The 20,174-nt window shown below is 29.9% G+C and overlaps 1 protein-coding gene across 3 annotated transcripts in view; it reads right to left on the bottom strand.

Annotated features, from left to right (window-relative positions):
- Nucleotides 1–20,174, bottom strand: part of LOC132929856 (protein O-mannosyl-transferase TMTC2-like) — a 285,751-nt gene that overhangs the window by 4,965 nt on the left and 260,612 nt on the right. For all 3 annotated transcript variants that reach the window (XM_060995466.1, XM_060995465.1, XM_060995464.1), the window contains exons 8-11: nt 14,011–14,255; nt 9,970–10,110; nt 3,744–3,828; nt 3,431–3,609 (exon numbers count right to left, since the gene is read on the bottom strand). In XM_060995466.1, the coding sequence (XP_060851449.1) occupies nt 3,431–3,609; nt 3,744–3,828; nt 9,970–10,110; nt 14,011–14,255 (650 nt within the window). The remainder of the gene's footprint in view (nt 1–3,430; nt 3,610–3,743; nt 3,829–9,969; nt 10,111–14,010; nt 14,256–20,174) is intronic.

Genomic DNA, 20,174 nt, shown 5'->3' with positions numbered 1-20,174 from the left:
CGGCTATCTTGCAGTAGTTATGTTTTATACAAATGGATTATATACCAATATAATATACCAAAGATACATGGCCCGTATACCGCTGCAGTATATATATTTACAAATCGTTATGTTATATTATTATAATCGTAAGCGGCAACGGTTCTCTGATTGTGTGCAGTGTTCATCTCGATTGGTATAGTTGTGGTTAACAAACGCGTTGTCACCGATGTCTGCACCACACAGTCAGGATTACGGTGGATGGGGGTCATGCAAAAATGATGATGGTTTCGGACGTCTGAATTAAACCCGAAGAGGGGCGTGTTTTCAATTAAACCGTTCGTCGCAGGCAAAATCGAAATTCCCGCATAATCTTCTTCTGGCCGAGCGCCCCTGGCTTCTGCTGTTCAGCCGACGGGGCCACCCCGTAACTATTGTATAGACGGCATAATTCCAGACGGTTCAAAAACGATTATTGTAATATAATATCATAATAATAGCCATACAAAATAATGAGTTTCTAGTAAAACATAATATTACGGTAGATGATTTTTACTCATCTTTTAAACAAAAACGAAGATGTTAGTATAATACGCATAAGATATACAACGTAATCGGACGAGCGGTGAAACGTTATTTAACATTTTTAACGATTATATTATATTATTATGTAGTCGGTTGGACGAATAAAAGCGAATGAAAAAAAATTAACCAAACGAAATCATACAAAATACTGTAGGACACTGTTATTTTTCTTTTATTTTCGGAACTTGTACTTGAACTTTATCGAGGATTACGTGCATTATATACATTTTTAGATAGGTACGTTGATATGATATTATATACTCGGATAACGTGATCTCCGACTGTGTCTATTACAATACAACAATATAATATTTGACGGCCAGTCACTTTTTTGTGATGATTGTAATAACATAATAATATACTATTTTAAGTATTTTTAAAATATATTTTTTTTTCAAATGAATTATTATTTCCTTAGCCGACTAATCTTTGTACGCATAGCTCACTGCCAAAGCAAATTGCAGTCAACGGTTACAAATCTTACAGTGGGAGTTACACAAAATAAGTAGGTGTATGACCGATTATTCGAGTAAAATATTAACAGAAGCCCGGGAGAATCAATAATAATATAGTTTGTAGTTGTATAGGTGGTGAATTTGCTTATACCAAAACGTATTAAAACGTTCGAGTTGAGGGAACCACCATTGATATCGATCGTTGGTGCACAGTAAAAGGGATGGCATTGATAGGGAAGAGTTCTATGAAAGTATTTACGTGGTATCTGACGAGACAATCATAAGATTAAATGGCTATGGAATCATATTAAACAACAATATAATGAACGTGAAAAATTATTAACAGAAAATGGTGAAAATATAAATTTCTAAATAATTGAGAAATGAAAAATTTCGGCAATGAGCAGTGTCAGAATTTGATGTAGTTTAATCGGTTTTTACCATTACTATTTCGGTAAATATTATACCAACTCGAAATGTATGAAAGTGATGTGTGGTAATATAATATTTGGGATTTAGAGATTTTTTTCAATTGTTTTATTATTTTAATTATTCCGAGTCACTTCTATCCATTCTATTTTCCGTCCACACGAACCTAGTCGTTTTCAATTTCTATCACGTTAACTTTTATAATATAATATTATACAAAAATTATTGTTATATGCTCTATCTGCGAGCGTAGTCCTGTACACAGATGCGATTATATAATATAGACCAAACCAACCCTCGTGATGATTTATTTATCGTACGGATTTTCATTTCGGCTACGTTCCAAATCACGTACACATAAACAGACGCCGAGAAAATGCTTACACAACACAAAAATGTGAATTCATGAAACTCTATAAATAGAATCTCCGTCCGAAACGCGGTACATTGCCACTATTTTATATCTGTATCCGTACGCAAGTTTTATAAAAGTATAACCAAAAAACTAATTTACGACATTGCATTTTAATGTACTTTATGTACCTTCCTTAAGTGTATACGTGCAGTGTAACGGTGTGGTTCACTTCAAAATGTTTCAGTCCCTCTTTTGAATTTCGATCGATCAGTATTCCCCCATTTCTTAAGCAATAAAAAATGTCAACAGGAGAATTAAGTAATATTTAAAACATAAAGTAAAATACATATTATATACATAACAGTATCGAATTATTAATGTACCGATCGGGTTTACGGTCGTTGCAGTCGAGTTATTATGGTTGATGTTTAAACAGTGAATAATAAAAATCGATTTTAAATATTAATTTATTACGAGAATAGTAAAGGATAAAGCGAACAGATTATAATAATATCGTAAACGAATAACGATGAGTCATAAAAATTTACATGAACTGCGTGTAATGGGAAATATTCGTAATCACAATATTTTTCTGATTACTAAAATTCTTTTTACACCGATTTAAACTTAACTTAAATAATTTGATTTAAGAAAATTACAATTAAGTATAAAATTAATAATATTTTAATCCTCTCTAAATATATAGGGAATGATTGTTGTCACTTTATAATAATATATAGAATATAATTTATATAAATTGAAAAATATGTATGCCATTGTATATTTATTATATTTTTTGTTTTCAGAAAGAACTACTTAAAAAGAATCATTGAATTGAATATATAATTCTCAGCCATAAAAATAGTAAACATTTTTAACTTCAAAAACATTAACAAATGTTGTAAACATTTATACTTTAAAATGTATAAAAAAATTGTGCATTTACACGCTAATTGTTTTTTCTATATTTCAATTTTAATAATTGATGTGGAATTTTGGATTACATTTCATCGAAATTTATGTAAAAAAAATAAGTTTAAATGTCTATAAACAGGTAGCTTCATTCAGTGAGCATTTCAAGTATTTACAGCTATTCATTTTTGAATTACAATAAAATTAGAAAATCGATTTTAAGTATAGAAAATTATTTTTTTTTATAATCCTCGCAAGATTCATTTTTCTATTAAAAAAGATACTTTAGTTCAAAATCTTAATCATTTTTATAGTTTCAAAAGACGATGATAGATGCACACATACACACACAAAAAGAAATAGATAATTTTAAAGTCAAATATTGTTTATATTAATAATATTTGTGGATTTTACATTTATTATTTATTATTGCAATCGTTATAAGAATGTATTGTCCGACCACTAGTATATAATACGATTAAAAATTCTAGAAAATAAAAAAGGTGGTCGAGGTTTGCCCAAAATCGAGAATTACTGTTGACTTACACTTTCATATTTTTGTCCTTGTGGTTAATTTAAAACATTTACAAATATTCTTATAGATCTGTTATGTCATCGTCACATCACTGATGTCGAGTGCAAATACAATTCAGATTCTTCACTTTATAATTTATATCGAGTAAAATAAATAAATATTATTTATAAATTGTCATACTTGTGGCCTGAGTATGGCTGCTTTTCTGTACATTTCCTCAGCCCTGAGCGACACGCCCGCCTGCCTAAGCGCGGTGGCTGCTGTAACAGTCAAGTCGTAGTCTTCGGGTTCAAGTGCGACGGCTTCTACTAACTGCGATGCGGCTTCAGAGTACCGTTCTTGTTCCAGCAGGAAAACTCCTGTGAAAAAAAGATTTTACCGGTAACGAATATTTATATATTTAAATATTATTAACTGTTATAGCAATTTTTTTTAAGAAGACGATACAATGTTGTTATTATTACGAAATGTATTTTATAAAATATATACCGACCGAAATGTTTGTACACGGACGCGTCACCGGGCGCCAATTTTTTTGCCCGTAGAAACCAATTTTCTGCTTCGTGAATACGCGTTCTCTGAAATACATTTGTTATGCAAATCACACAATGAACAAAAGTAATAAAAAAAAAAAAAAACAATCTAAAAAGTTAAGAAAACAAAGTGTTTTTGTAATATAGTAATACATAATACATTAATATAGATTATATTATATTATATCGTTTCCGATTTTTTTTTATTAAATACATTGGTCATTGACCATTGTAGATAAAACAAAGTACAGTGTTAAACTTAAACTATTAGGACGCGTACTTAGGTTATATTATAGTTTTATATTGTATGGTACATATTAGAAAGTTTGAGATATTTTGAATAGCTTGACTGTTGTAGTTAGGTTTGGACTGATAATTACTCGGAGGTGGTTACAGTTTCTATTCGTTCTCGTTGAAAATTTCGCGTTTGGTTAATAAGTGTTTGAGTGTTAGTTGTACACTTCTACGCCACAGGTGGTGTAAATGGTGGGTTCTTCCCTCTACATAAAGTATTGGTAGGTAAGTGTGTCCTGTACTCCGAGTAGGTTAATTATTGTTCCTTGTTTTATGGAGAAGTTTTATAATATTAGACTAGAGGAATGTGTGTAAAAGAAACAGACGTTTTAATGTTTTCATTTTGATATTAAATATATTTTTTTAATTCTTAATATTCAACATTTTAAGGGGCTTAAGTGTTTGATCTTTAAAAAGTGGAAACATCTGTTTTCTATTTACCTTTATGATGAACATAAATATGTTTTCAGAAGTTTTATCCAAAGAAATAGGATAATCAGTGCGATTGTCATAAAATAGGTATATTTTGGTTGAAAATACAGGCGGGATCGAATTTCCTTAACGTATGTCATTCTGAAATTACATCATAGAAAAATAACCGTCGAAAGTAATCGACGGTAAATAAAAATGATAACAGATTTACAATATATTTTATCATTTATCGTGGTAATGGGTTGTAAAAGAAAATGTAGTCTTGCTACAGATGTGTAAACAGTGAAAGTAGCTCGAAAAATATAATGAACCAGAAACACATTGATTACGCGCTGTTATTTTAAAAACGATGTTTTTCGTATAGTATTTTGATGCTCGCGTGGTTGCATTCTATATAATAATATACATGCGATTTGTACAAGTGAATTTACATCGGCTTTTATTATTACTAGTATTTGGCGCACTTTACATTTTGTTGGCAGTTTTTACTCTTGGAGACCAATGATACGCCGGACTCTATTTAATAAATTATTAAATTTGTAAACTTACGTCCGCTTAAGACATTATACAGATGAGAACTTAATAAGTGTTTCAACTGTTTCAAGACTCAATAATTATTCACGATGTTGACGTTTACGTATTTCTTTATGTTCTGAATTAAGTAAAGTTTATTTATCGTATCGCAATTTTTTATTTTTAAATCTTGAATTTTATTTATAAAAAACGAATGTTATAAACGTATACCATAAATATCAATGCGAAACAATATCAAACGAAACAAAAGTAATATACTTATTTTAAAATGGCGACGTTTGCGTCACTGTGTATCTGTAGGTACACAATCCAATCGATGTTTCAATTATGGTAACGCGCCGATGAATACAATTCGAATTATTTCCGTTTGTCGGACTCACGAGCGTTGACGGATTAACGAATGAAGTTTTTTTTTTATTTTTTTAATCTACCGGTTTTTTTTAACGTTTAATCGTCACCGTATTGAAAACAACCAAGTTCTCAAACCGGAAAAACAAACAAAAGAACAATAGATTTTTAATCATCGTGAAAAACTAGGTCACAGCGTGAGTCGGAAAGGAAAACATTTTTTTTTTCTGTTATTTTCTTTTTGGTTTATTTTTGTATTATTATTATTATTACTATTTGCACTCGGAGATGAAAATATAAACTCCCGCCGGTGTACGATTTGACAAATAAACTTTGGTATAGACAACTGCAGATCCAAACACAAAAGTCCGAATGTATACATGGTGTATTATATATTATATGCAGGTACACCTACACTACATATATAATACTATACTGTATATATTGTTTATTATCGATTGTATGTATGTACATTTTACACATATATAAGATGCCGTCGGGAGTGGTGGTTTTAATTCTATATTGACTTGCGGATAAACAAGTTCTTATTGATATTGATATAAACATAATGTTATAACACAAAAAATTCATAGCGTGTTCGACGTTAAAGCTTAATGACATATACTATATCATCAGTATAATATTATATATTTAAAGTGATGTGTTTAACTTAGATTTAGAGTAATAATAGTAATAATAATTTATCTATGACAGTGTATAGACTGTAATCTTTAAATATATTTGTTGGCCTATTACTGCACAGTATTATACTTGATACGTGTTACCTCATGGTATGATTTGTATGTTGATAGGAAAATCAATTCTTAACAATATGCTTAACTAATTTTCAAATGTTTGGTGTTTAAAATAAATAAGAGTAAACATTCGATTTTGGTTTCAGCGTAATCCGAAACCTGATACAGTAAATTCATAGAGATAAATCGTGTAAATATCTTAAAATTTGAACGACTTCCAATCAAGAATTAATGATACATAATGATTGTATAAGTTTTGATAATATTTGGATATGTATGGACATGTCAACGAAAAGATTTCCGCAATTAAGTCTTACGCACTTAACTTAGACGGTAAACTTACTTTCATCTTTCCGTCATAGTGGACTAAACTTGCAGAAAAGTCATACATCATACAATTTAAAGAATGTAACCTCTGTAACGGTATAATATCGAATTATCGAAAATCTCTGACGTACGGCTGTGAGATTTCATTATTCAATCTGATACATCGATTTGACACAAATTTCAGCCTATAGGACGTATGCGTTGAGAATTTTGAGACATCGACACGATTCCGTATACTTCGTTGGGCTATACGATATTGTTCTATTCCGACGCGTTATGCATCTTATTATTATATTATTATTTATATTACGACCCATATTTGTCATCGACCGGCCGAACCTCTCTCTCTCTCTCTCTCTCTCTCTCTCTCTCAGACACACACAATACACAACACATAATATTAATTGTATTCGGGAATTATGTTATATTTCGTATAAATTATTGTCTATATTATATTGTGAACTATAATTATGTGTTAGAATCGTTTTAGTTGTCCACCGTGAAAGAAGTGCATAAGACTTTAAAGTAATTAGATACAAAAATTAAGTTATAAAATTTGGTGTGAATCACCTTATTATTTTGTTATGTAGCAAGTGTGAACGTTTTGTTATTTATTGTCACGCTATATTATATTACCTATAATATATTATTGTGTGCGCGAATTCCCCTATTTTTATTATTCCGCGTGTGTATAATACCTACGTGAATCACCATAATTTAGCTTTAATTATTATATTACCTATTATGTATTGGAAGTGTGTGAATTGTCTTCTATATTTTTATTTGCATGTTTTCGAGAGCCGATCGGCAATAATCGCCACCTTTATTGTTAATTACATATATTATTTATATTAGCGAATTTTATATAATATTATTATTTGTTATCGGTTCTTGTAGAACAATACACAACGGTTGGTCGGCACGTATTGGTACGTGCTAAGTATTTTTGGCCCATGCTTATTAGGGTCAGTTGTATCCGGCTCGTATTAATATTATAGTATAATATTGATGAATGGGCAACAGAGTCTAATATAATATTGGTAGTGTTTAGTAAAAAATCATTTGGGTCGATGATCAGTTTAATGTGGATGATATATATTATAAATATAATATGTGTATGTGTGTGTTGCTAAAAGTTACGATTATTAGACACCGTAAATAATGAATAATGACTTGGAAATTATAAAATTACCTGTTTTATTTAGGATTTGATATTATTCACTAGATATTTTTGACAATGCATAGTACGTAAGTGTAAGAAATCATATCAAAATTAATAAAAATATGAATAAGCGTTATGACCATCATTTTTAACTGTTCATATAAGCATTATTAGGTTGTAATGAGAATATAAAGTTTATAATAATTTACATACATTATAATAAAACATTAGAAATTTATATAATGTAATTTAGAAAATAAAAGATTTTTATAATATAATATACCTAAAACTTAAATACTATATTATAATATAGTAAATTACGATTATAATATAACTTATGATAGAATATTTATTTTGAAAGGACCAATTACAAAAGTGAATAAATTATAAGGACTCCTCGCGATAAAAACCACTAGAGTTTAGCAAAATAAAAATAAAAAAAACCACCATCGGACATTTAACAACAGATCACTCCGTGTAATAGTAATATACACGTCATACATAGTCGTATTGCTGCGGTGGTATCTGTAGTAATGCAATAACGTTCCCGTGACAGAAGAGGGTTATGCACTTTATATGTTGTGTATACCTACGACCCGTATAATAATATATTATATGTGCATTGTGTGTACTAACGAATTATGTGTACCTACACATGTAAACGAAACGGCCGCGCTGCGTAATGTCAAGACGTGTTATCGTCGTCCCACAGCGTTTTATTTGTTTTATATATTATATTTATTGTGCTCATACGCCCGTACGTAAACGGACGTCATATTTTATGGGGTAGTGGGGTACGTATAATGAGCTTCGGACATGTATGTGAAAAAAATAAAATGTCAACACCGAGGTCGCACTTGCGCACACAGATGGATGTTTATTATAAATTCGTGTAACAATGTGGTTGTAAATAATATGATTTTTGCACAATATACTCGTCGTGTTCACGAGCGAAAAACCGTCAACGATATATTATAATACTATTATGATCTAGGTAAACGGCGATACATTTGACCGGCCACACTCAAATCCCGTTGGTAAATGGCTTGTTATATCGATTGGTTTAATAATATGGATGTTGGTGATGACCTATAAAGATTTTAATTTCGTATTCGGATGCGGAATAGTTTTCTTAACATCGCGATGTACTAAATAAACCGAGCCAATGATTTATAATATAACTGTTCACAAGTATCAATTAAATGTTTTCAAAAGATAAGAGTGGCATAACTTTGTTCGTCTAAACTTTAAATTATGGGTTGGTACATAAAAAAAAAAAAAAAATAATAAAAAAAAAATATTTTCGTTCAACGCTGCAGTATATTTGAAATGTGTAGAAATGTGTTTTATTTTTGAACACGGAAATACAATTATGTATTGTCGTTAAAAAAAAATAAATAAAAAACAAATGTATACAAGAAAAAAAATTTATCTACACACAAAAGTACTCTAAACTGTTGTGTAAAAACTTTTTTTTTCAAAATCAAAAACATGTACGAATGAAATCGGTGAATAATAATAAAATTATATTAATGATTATAAAAAGATATGTAAAATTGCAGTCTCTCAGAGAACGTAATCATGCATAGGTAGGAATAGGACTGGACAAATTAATTATTTCTTTTAAGGCGTTAAGTTAAGTTCTTTTTCTCGTACAAACAATAATTCGCATATAATAAAAAAAAATGTATTTTTAATCATTGGAGTTTATATTAGGAAATCATAAAATTACTACACAATTAAATAACTGATTACTAGCTGCATGTAATAGAATACATTTTAACTCATTAAGTTAAAATTAACTTTAAAAAAGTCACTCGTTATGTAATTTAGCTAAAGCCTAAAAGTAACTTAATTTTTTAAATCGTTTAATCGTAACCAAGAAAATTATTTTAAAAAAAAAGTAAACTAATAAAGATACGAATTATACTCCATCACTATTTAATCGATATTTAGTTATCATTTGTCTCATAATATTTTTTATATTACATTATATAGTGCGAAGGGGAAAAGTTAAAATTTATCATTTATTACTGTCGTATTTTTTCACTTTGCAACACATTTTTAAAATAACATGGCGTTTAGGTTAAATATTAAAATTATTATCATCCGACTAGAAGCGAATTGCTACGTACGTATTCGTGATTCATAATTATAAAATAACTATAAACTAATCGCTTATTAATTTTTTTTATATATTTAAAGGAATATCACTGCGTCAGTGGTATCATTGAGATAAACATATTAACAAACATCATATGAAGGGACTATACTAATATAATATTATTGTGAAATTATGTTACGCGTGTAGTATAGTGACAACGTTCTACTCACATTTTTTGCGAGCCATTTCCCATAACTCAAGTGTGCCGGAACATGATCAGGCCCGACTTCCAGTGCCGCCTTGTGCCACATTTCGGCTTCTCTGTGTCTGTTGAGTTGCGCCAACGCATCACCGTATAAACTGAACAGTACCTGCAAATTAAAATAACACTCATACACATATTATATAACAGAATATTCATTATATAACAGAATATTGTTTATGATTCCACGATAAAATGGTTATTTTCACAATGAGTGAAAAAAATCTGGGAAACATCTCATAGTTATTGGAACACTCGTATACCTACGAGTAGAAAAATGAGATAATATATAGTGTTGAGGGCAGTGAATAATATTATTAAAATGTATACCTATTACTCGTATATTTCGCAAATATTTTTTTATATATTCATACGTTTATCGTTATTATTAATTTAATTTAATTTTTTCGTGATTAAATCCGTCAATACGTATTTATGGTAAATAACTAGTGCTTGATTTGCAACGGCTGTTATTGAAAACAAAAACTCACAATACCCTGAATAATATAATATTATACACATAATAATTTTGATAAATAATTTTCGTATATTGTGTACTGTTTATGTGATTAAAAATTCGTTGAAACAAATATTATTCATTGCAAAAGTTTTATGACTGGCTCTAAGGAATGTTTAAATGAGCTCGAACACTGTTCTTTGTAAAGTTTATAAAATAATGGTTAGTTTTTGATTTAAAATTCAGCGTTTTACACACGATACGATAAAATACTGCAGAGATAATATATCCAAAAATATCATATTAAATGAAAGTTATTATCGTAACAATTGAATTATTCGTGGCCTATCGGTGTACATTATTATACCTATGCCTTTTTAATTTAAAATCTGTACCTCTATAATAACATTATCCTCACGAACCTCCAATACTTCCGGTCTATACCGGGTATAGTATTTATATTAGTGTATTCGGTGTATAGGTTTTTCAATATTAACTTATTGTTTATATCCGACAACTGATATGGTTTATTAATTATAATAGCCATGCAGTGAACATGATATGGTATTAATTAATTAATAAAATAAACATTGTGTACACGACCGTCGGCCGGTGATGTTGGCTTTTTGAGTAATACATTTTCCACTATTTAATTTAATAAGTTATTACAATGACATGTAATAAACATGAAGAATTATACTTCATTATTTTAGTATTTTTTTTTCGTATAAATTATTTTTTTAAAAATGCCTTAATGGCACTCAGCTATGTGTATATAGCCCATAGATTTAATTCCAGATTGGTTTATATTATACGAGCCACGATGTATTAAATATATCGCAAGTATTTGATCGAGTTTTGCACGAAAGATTATTTATCTAACTTAAAACGTTTCTGTATCCTATGCAATATCTTTTAATTAAATCTTGCCTAAATGACTGACATTTGTTCTAGTCGGTTTTGAATGGCAATTAAAGTATTGCGTTACTATGTCGAAGGATTATTAATAAATTAATAACTATTGAGATTTTCTGGAGATCACCGCCAAAGTTACGGTTGGGCCATCGTAGTCCGTAGACTAAGAATATAAATGATATTACTATTGTTCTATTCGACGTGGTTAGGTATTTTAGACTTTGAAGTTAAGCTAACCCGATAGAAGTTTACGCAACCATATTTCGCATCTAGATTGACTTAAATTCGGCAAACTTTGTTGTTGGTTGCCTTTGTCGCTGAATATATAATACTAATTTATGCATTGATTAAACAATATATAATGTCTACGTATATATCGCTCTTATAACGTATTATATGAAGTATCTATAATTATGTGAAACCGCGTAAAAGTGACGGACGTAAACAGACTCCATTAAACGATTTCCAAAAAGTAAGTTATAAGTACGCAGAACTTGAAAACATTGTTTATATTCGACAGTTCAATTTTTAACTTCGTGTAACATAAAATGTTTCTCTAAAGAATTTACCTATGCTGGAATCTGTACAATTTTATAATCACTTTAATAATTTCCCCGCGAAATTTATTATTTTAATCCACTCGTGATATTAGTGCGAGCTTATTACGTTCAAACTTTACTAAATAATCCCCGACATCGGATAAAGCCTAGACGGTGCTGTGCCTTGTTACTAAATCCTATTAAATGTATTACATTTTCTTGTACAAACGAGCCTACTTATGCTGTGTTTTTATTCTTTACTAAATAAAAAGCGTTAATTTATTTCTTGTAAAATAAAAAAAAATTGGTTCAAGTCTTGAGCCTCAAGATATCATAAAATAGACCGTATGATAGTTGTGTAGTGAAATTGACTATTCAGGACGCCGTGTCACCACTACTACTATACTGTAGTGAAAAAACGTATATATCATGAGATAATATTATATTAACAAATTCAAGACCCAAATAAAATGTCATACAATTAAGCGTATAATATAATAAGTCTTTTTTATGTACCTAAATAGTAAATACACTACACTTGGAGGGTCTAAAATCTAAATACTTTGAACTAAAATGAGGATGAGAATTATTGATGTACGTAATTTTCATTTTTTTTTTATAACTTATTTCTTGGACACGATTGTCTGTATTTGAGTGAAAAAAAAAATAACAATTTCACCTGTCAAGTATTTGCATCTTATTTGGTATGATATTATAATATATGCCCGCACGTATACGAAAAATTAAAAATTAAAATTTGAATAAAAATGTTAACTTACTACTTATTACTTAATTAATAGATGGTTAGTGAATAAAGTCATATAATAGGGTTTAGTGCACGAAACACGACTCGCTTTATCGTGCTGTTAAGAATAGAGCGACTGGAGCACGTGTGGTGTACGTTTTGTTTTACCGGACCGTTTGATGGCGGGAAATCATAACGGAAGACAAAAAACAATACAAAACACCCACCACCGAACAAGGGTGAAAACAAAGGGTCAGCAAACGACGACGACGTTGACTACAACATTGTGTTAATTATTAACGCTAACACGAAGGGCGAAAAGCGAAAAGGGTGCGTTGAATAAATAAATAATACGATAAAAAAACCACTAAAACACTCAACCCAAGATTAGTCGGAGTCACGTGTTAATTTTTAGTGTTTTTACTTCATTCACCTATAATAATATTATTACATAGATTTTTTTTTCAAGCACTTCCGATTTTATTATGGTTGCGTACCTAAAAGATTCAATAGGGTTGTTTTCTGGACTGTATTTGGTCGTTGCTCTCGATATTTTTTACGTGATCCTTACTTTATACCGTATCTTTTATTTTATCACACGTATTATCTAGCTATCTTTACCAAAACACGAAGTATGACTTAATTATATCGTAGTTCAGTGATCTTCTAGTTGCAACAATCGGCTTTTTTTTAAGCACGCTTTACTTTTCTCACATTGGAAATGACTTTATTACAAGACATTGATACATTCAGGATGAACACCTTATTTGGATGGTCAAAATTCTCAGATAGTGGAGATGATGCTATTTTTATGTCATTGCTTCGTCGAGTACGCTTGCAGTGTTTTAAAAGGACTATATTTGTTCGTCTAAGAGATGTAGATAGAGTTATAAAAACAATTGTTTTAACATAGTGATATGCGTATATTGTTGCTCGAGCATAAGATTTGTTATATGCAAGCTCAGCTATAAGTGAGGCACCTGCTATAAGTGAAACATTTTAATGATATTTAATTATATATATATTATATATGTATCTAATAATTTTAAACTGAAAATCGAAATATTTTTTTTTAATTACCTATTTATTAAAAACTCTATTATTATTTATTAATTATAAAAAAATTATTACCTCTAAGGTATTGTCAGTGTTTTTATATAATTAGAGTCCTTATTATTTTTATTTTATTTTACAAATATTTTGTATCTAATAAAAAATGGTATTTGATAATTTGGAGAGAGAGGAGCAAAGACATTTTCGCACCAATATTTGGCACCAGCCTTGTCCATACATAATAATTATATTATCCAATTATTATCATATTGGTAATTATAAATATTCAATAATGTTTACCCGAGAGTTGTAGTACGGTGGGAGAATGGCAACTGCGTGCTTGTAGGCCTGCACCGCGTCCGAGTGCCTGCCTCTGTCTGCGTGCAGTTTGCCCAATGTGACCAGTGCCGACACCCTACTGGTCTCGTGGTTCATAGGATCCTTGGAATAAGATCCGTCCAGTGAAACGCACAGCTTCAGCACGGATTCTGCTTCCTCACATCGGCCCATCGTAGCCAACAGCTGTCCCATATTTAAGTACGCCACTGCGGAGAAGAAAATTTTTCTTAAATTTATGTTTAAGTATTAGATATATTTTTTAGTAGTGTCTAGTTATTACTAGAGAGAGGGTGAAAAGTACATGTTTGATGATCAGCAAATAAGGGAAGACGAATGGTTTATTTAGCAAGACGTTGGATGTTACGGTTGCTGACCTGCGATAATGAGGTAAGTTTAAAGATATTTGAGCAAACTCGTTTTTAGTACAAAAAACATGCTTTGATGCCTTATGAAATATACAAATTCAGATGACTATTTTTTACATGAAATATGAAGACATTATACTTTAATTTTTAAATTCTTTTTTCATTAGTTGTAATAAAAATTAGTTACCTATATTGTATTATGATAAATTGTCTAGTCTATGGTTTGTGCTTTTTTGGCGTTATTTCAAGTTATATAAAAAAATCAGAGACTAATGTGACTTGAATCAAGTTTAATTCTTTCAAAACTAAAATAATAATGATAATAATAATAATGACAATAATAATATCTAATGGTACCTACTAATAATTACAAATAAGTAATTATAACAACTCTATTCCGTGAGGCGTGGTAATCGTTTTTCCTGTAAATTCGCATATGATCTCTGAAATAATTTGAATTTATTTTTGCATGTTTAATTGTATGGTCACTGATCTTCGTAAAAAAATTAATTTTTCATATTTTTGCCACAGTAAGTATCCAGCTTGAAAACCCTTAGTGCGCGCTGCGATATTATAATATACGTGCAAGATAAAGGCATACACAAAACCTGTTATTTTTTATTTTATCGAGTCTGGTAATTAAGCGAAATTCCTTCTTTTTTTTTTTAATTAAAAATTTTAGTAGAACAATAAATTGTCATAACCCGGGCTTTGCATGCGAATCGCTTATTCGGGTTACAGGTTTCGGGTGTTTAAACACCGGAATAAAAAATGTAAACAGACGTTTGGATGTTAATAACCATTATTATTATATAGGCGAATACGGATATTTAGTAATTAGGTTAAAACATAAGAAAAATTAATAAGTGATCCGATTTGTTATGAACGTAAATCCTTATATTAAACTAGATCTCCATAAAAAAAATACATATTTTTACCATAATTTATGTTATTATATTTAATAATTTATACGTATTAAAATATATATATAATATTACATAAAAATTGTGAGATAAAAAAAATATTCAGATTTTGGGTTCACCGGAATCTTTTATTCAGATTTCGGTTAATTCGGGTGTTTTGAAAAAAACACCATATGGGTTGGATTTATTTTAAAAGTTTAATTTTTAATGGTTTTTTAAGGGTGTTAAGGTTTAGGGTTTATTCGTGCGCAAGACCCTAATCATAATAATCTAAAATCATTTTTTTTCCAAAAACATTTTAAGGTGCGTTTGGTTTATAATTAAAATTTCCCGGCGCAATTGAATTGTCATCCACACGAATGTAAACCGAAGATTGCCTATTTTCTTCTTGTCGTCATCGCCACCAATCGTATAATAATTATAATAGATTATAACGCTATTGTGCGTGACTGGTTATCGCCGTACAGGTATAATAATAGCGATGACGATGATGATAATATGCAAGGAAAACAGACACGCGGCGGGCAAACTCATCCTCGTGAGACCTTAAAATAATATTTGGCCGCCTAATAGTAAATCGGATATAAATCCAACTCGTCGCTGCGTTAAACAAACAAAGGGACGTGACACGCGCGTCTCTATTTACATAAGTACAAGCGAGAGATAACGGCGAATGCGATAATTAACTACGAGTATATAATATATTATATTGTATTACGCTTTATTATATAGGTTTAAAGGATAATGTCCTCTACACCAGGTTTGTTTCTGCAAACAACCTTTTTTAATATACAAAACCCTTAATCGTATCGGATGGCCGCGTCGCGTCGCTTTTTAATTAATTTCATATTTTTTTGTAGCGTTTTTTGTTATTCTCAAATCCATTTTTTTTAAACGACACTCAAATTATTTATTTAATATTTAAATAGGTTTATATGAATAAGTCGGAAATAAATTAATTAATAAGGCCTTATATATATATATATATATATATATATATTATATTATCTTTTAATCAAACATGCTCACCCCTATTTTTATCTGTTTCATTATTTATTTATATACATTTTGATTATTTGAATTTCCTATTGGTTTATTATGCTATTGATAGAAAACTCAGAATTTTTAGATTTTGGTTTAGATATTATGTATAGGTATTAAAAAAAAAATAAAAGCCATTCGTTTTAAGTAATTTACTTCTTTTAAACATCGAAATTGATAAAAACATGCTTATATCACCCAACATAATATTGTATATGGTATGAAAAAATCTAAATTATTATGGTCGTTAAGAATAAGTACTTAACATTTTCAAAAATCTTGATTTTGAATAAATGATGAAATGGCGGTGTGCAACATACATTTATAATAAATGGTGAGCTTTTGAATAACGTAGACGGTAATAATATTTCCACCGTTACAGGTATTATATGCCTAAAATATTAGACCCTAACTACATTGGTTTGGGTGTTCGTCGTAATCGAATAATTTTCAGGAAAGTTGTGAGGTGATCATAACAATTATTATTAATATTAAATCGCGTTGAGATAATAATTTTCACGACTCGTATTGAGAGAGGTGAATAATACTGAATATATTAGATGGGTTAACCGATTGAATGTTGTTATAGACACTTTTGCTGCATAATTTACATACACGCCGAGCTTAGATGTACTACGCCGTTCGCTCTTTCGCCGTTCCCTATATAAGAGTACAGGCAACGTTCAGTAATAAAAATTCTTGGGAGGGGAACAAATCTAAGCGACGTGGTAGGTTATGCGTACATAATACACGAGCATATGTGGGCTCGTCGTACGTGTACACATTATTGTTATAACAAAATAATATGGTTATGCGAGTACTTTGTGAATACTGTTCTTTGCAGCAATAAACATTAAATATATTATAATATACTTTTGACGTAGTGCCACGGCCTAGAATATGAAAATGGAGAGCTCACATAAGACGTAAGAAAAAGAAAAGAAAAATTTAAATTAAAACTACAGGATAAAACGCACACCAACCGTGATTTAGATACAACTAAAATAATTTAACTTCCACTTCACGTAAAAAAAAAATGGGTTTTTTATTTTGTTGAACTTTTTGTCGTTTTGAAAATTAGTAATCTATACAACGACGACGACAAAACATAAACTATATACTACTTATAATATTGACAATATTTATGATAAAGATGTATATATATATAAACCATAAATATTTAAAATGATGACAAGTGGTTATTTGCTGAGGTCTGTTATTGTTTAGGCCGAGTGAAATGTCTCGTTTTTTTTTTATATCACGTTCTATGGTAGTTACGATCTATAGCTATCGTTTTTGCACAGCTAAAAAAGTCAGTTACAATATGTCATCGTTATTTTTATTATATATGAACATAGAGAGGTGGTAGATGCTATAAAAATATAAAATGCGTAAAGTTTTATTTATTTGTCAATAAAAATAAATAAATCACCAAGTGCTCCACAACCGATCTGTACGTATAACGAACAAATCATATTGTTATGTTGTGAATATTCTATTGTTGTATACAAACGATTTCCCGCTAATTGTATTTTTTGTAAAGACGTGGACGAGTTTTACATGTTTACATACTTACCACTTTATTTGTCTTAAATTAAATTAAATTTTTCTTAATACGAGAATATTTATTAAAGCAATCAACATGTAGGTATTTTAAAACAAAACATGAATTTTACTTTTGAACTAATAGAAATATTTAGCTGTCCTTAAAGAAAAAATGTAAACTTTGTTAAAGAATGATAAGGGTTGATATTATAATAAAGTTGCTACGGCAAAAATTGTTGCAATATTATACTATTTTCATAATAAAATGCACGTTTCAAGAGTTAAGACTGCGGGACTGCATAATTTATTATCGTCAGTCTATCTCATTATATGATTGGGTTAGGTTATACTAGTCCCGCCTCTATGTAAAAAAGTGTAAGTCTATGGCTAGTATAATGGAATGGTCTACAATTATTATTATGGTCAAAATACTATTTAAATACTTATCACATACTAATGGATGAGGGTCCACGAAATATGTCTCCGAAATAAAACTATACACTTCAGGTCTCGTATTATTTTACTAACTTTTTTTTCCGACTCCATTAGATCCCATTTTCTAGCACAGGACGTTTGGAACCAAGCCTAGAAAAACTGATCTCCTAGTAATATATATCATATAATGAGTGAGTGAGGAAAAGATATTATATATATATATATATATATGGAGAGAAATAGAGATACGTTTAAAGTATAAAACAGATGACTTTTGCCAGTTGCCCCTGCCCGTCCTGACACTTGATACACACACATATATATATATATATTATATACGGAGACAATCTTATTTATTTGAAAGAGGAACCGACCGCGCCACCGAGTCTATATCAGCAGAGAGAGAATAAAAATAAATAACGCTGGGCGTGTGACTCATAATTGCAAAGCATTTTCAAGGCGAACACGAGTCAATAATATATATTTATAGATACACATATATATATATATGAGTGCGTGAGTGTGTGCGTGCTTTCCACAGAGCGATTTGCACCCCTCCTCCATCAGATTGTTTCGAAAACGTATTTCACACGCATACGTTGATATCGGCAGTATCGATGGCCGACTATAGGTGGGAGAGGAAAGAAGATAGACGTCTATTACGTGTATAATGTGTGTGTGTGTGTGTGTGTGTGTGTGTGTGTGTGTGCAGTGATCAAGCGTACAAAAAACAAAAAACTTTGTCGACTGAGGTTAGTTTTTTTTTTATGCTATATTTATTTAATAGATATTATATAATGTCACCGACAGAGTAGAAAATATTCTGATTATTGAATCTTATTTGACCATAAAATTATACATAAACGATATTGTTTAAGGAAAAGATAGTAATGAACGTGCTGTGTAAACAATTGTCATGTTCATAAAAAATATTCTTATAATATTTCAAATTCAATACTTTCTTAAAATGTTTAGTTTTTTTTAATATAAAATTAAAACACTAAACATTTCAGATCAGTCTGTATTCCATCAGATTATTGACTTTTACCTTAATTCGTATCTTCTGTTGAATACGTCACGAATAACCCACTTTGAAAACAACTAGGCTGCGTGTACAGCGGAATACAATTTCATGGACATTAATGCGTTTTCATTAGTTAAATCAACGGTTGTTGTTTGGTTTGTATATTTTAAAAACAAAGACCCGTTGTAATAACTAGTATGGTAACGTTATTATAATATAATAATATAAATAATATAATAAAAGGTCAAACACGAGAGTGTAATAACAACAATAAGGGATGAGCACCGTTCCGCAAAGTCCTTCTGTATTGCCTATTCAATGTGCCATGTTAATAACACTTTGATACAATAATAATAATTATTACTGCGTCGTACATGTTCCAATTATATTATTATAAGCATCGTCATGATATGACACGACACGAGTAACGTCGAGTGGAAAGAGAAACATGATATTGTTACGTAAAAAATAACTCAAAACCCGGTCAACGACAAGAACCATGAATATTTTGGACAGATTTCATGATTTCCCAACACAAAGCTCGTTTGCATAAAAAATATTAAAAAATGAATCACTTGTTTGCATAATGACAATATTATACTACGTGCGCTTATACGAATAGTATAATATCAATAGTGTTTTGTTTCATAGAAAACAATCAATAATCGATGTACATCGTACAACGTACAACCTGGTAAACACTTCAAGATGTATGAATTTACTCATTCTCAATCGAAAAATTATTATTAAATAAATCTATATCGATTTTTAAAAATATGCTCATGATTCAAT

Source organism: Rhopalosiphum padi, chromosome 4 (genome assembly GCF_020882245.1).
Source record: "Rhopalosiphum padi isolate XX-2018 chromosome 4, ASM2088224v1, whole genome shotgun sequence".
Lineage (NCBI taxonomy): Eukaryota > Metazoa > Arthropoda > Insecta > Hemiptera > Aphididae > Rhopalosiphum > Rhopalosiphum padi.
This window is presented reverse-complemented; position numbering and strand designations above follow the sequence as displayed.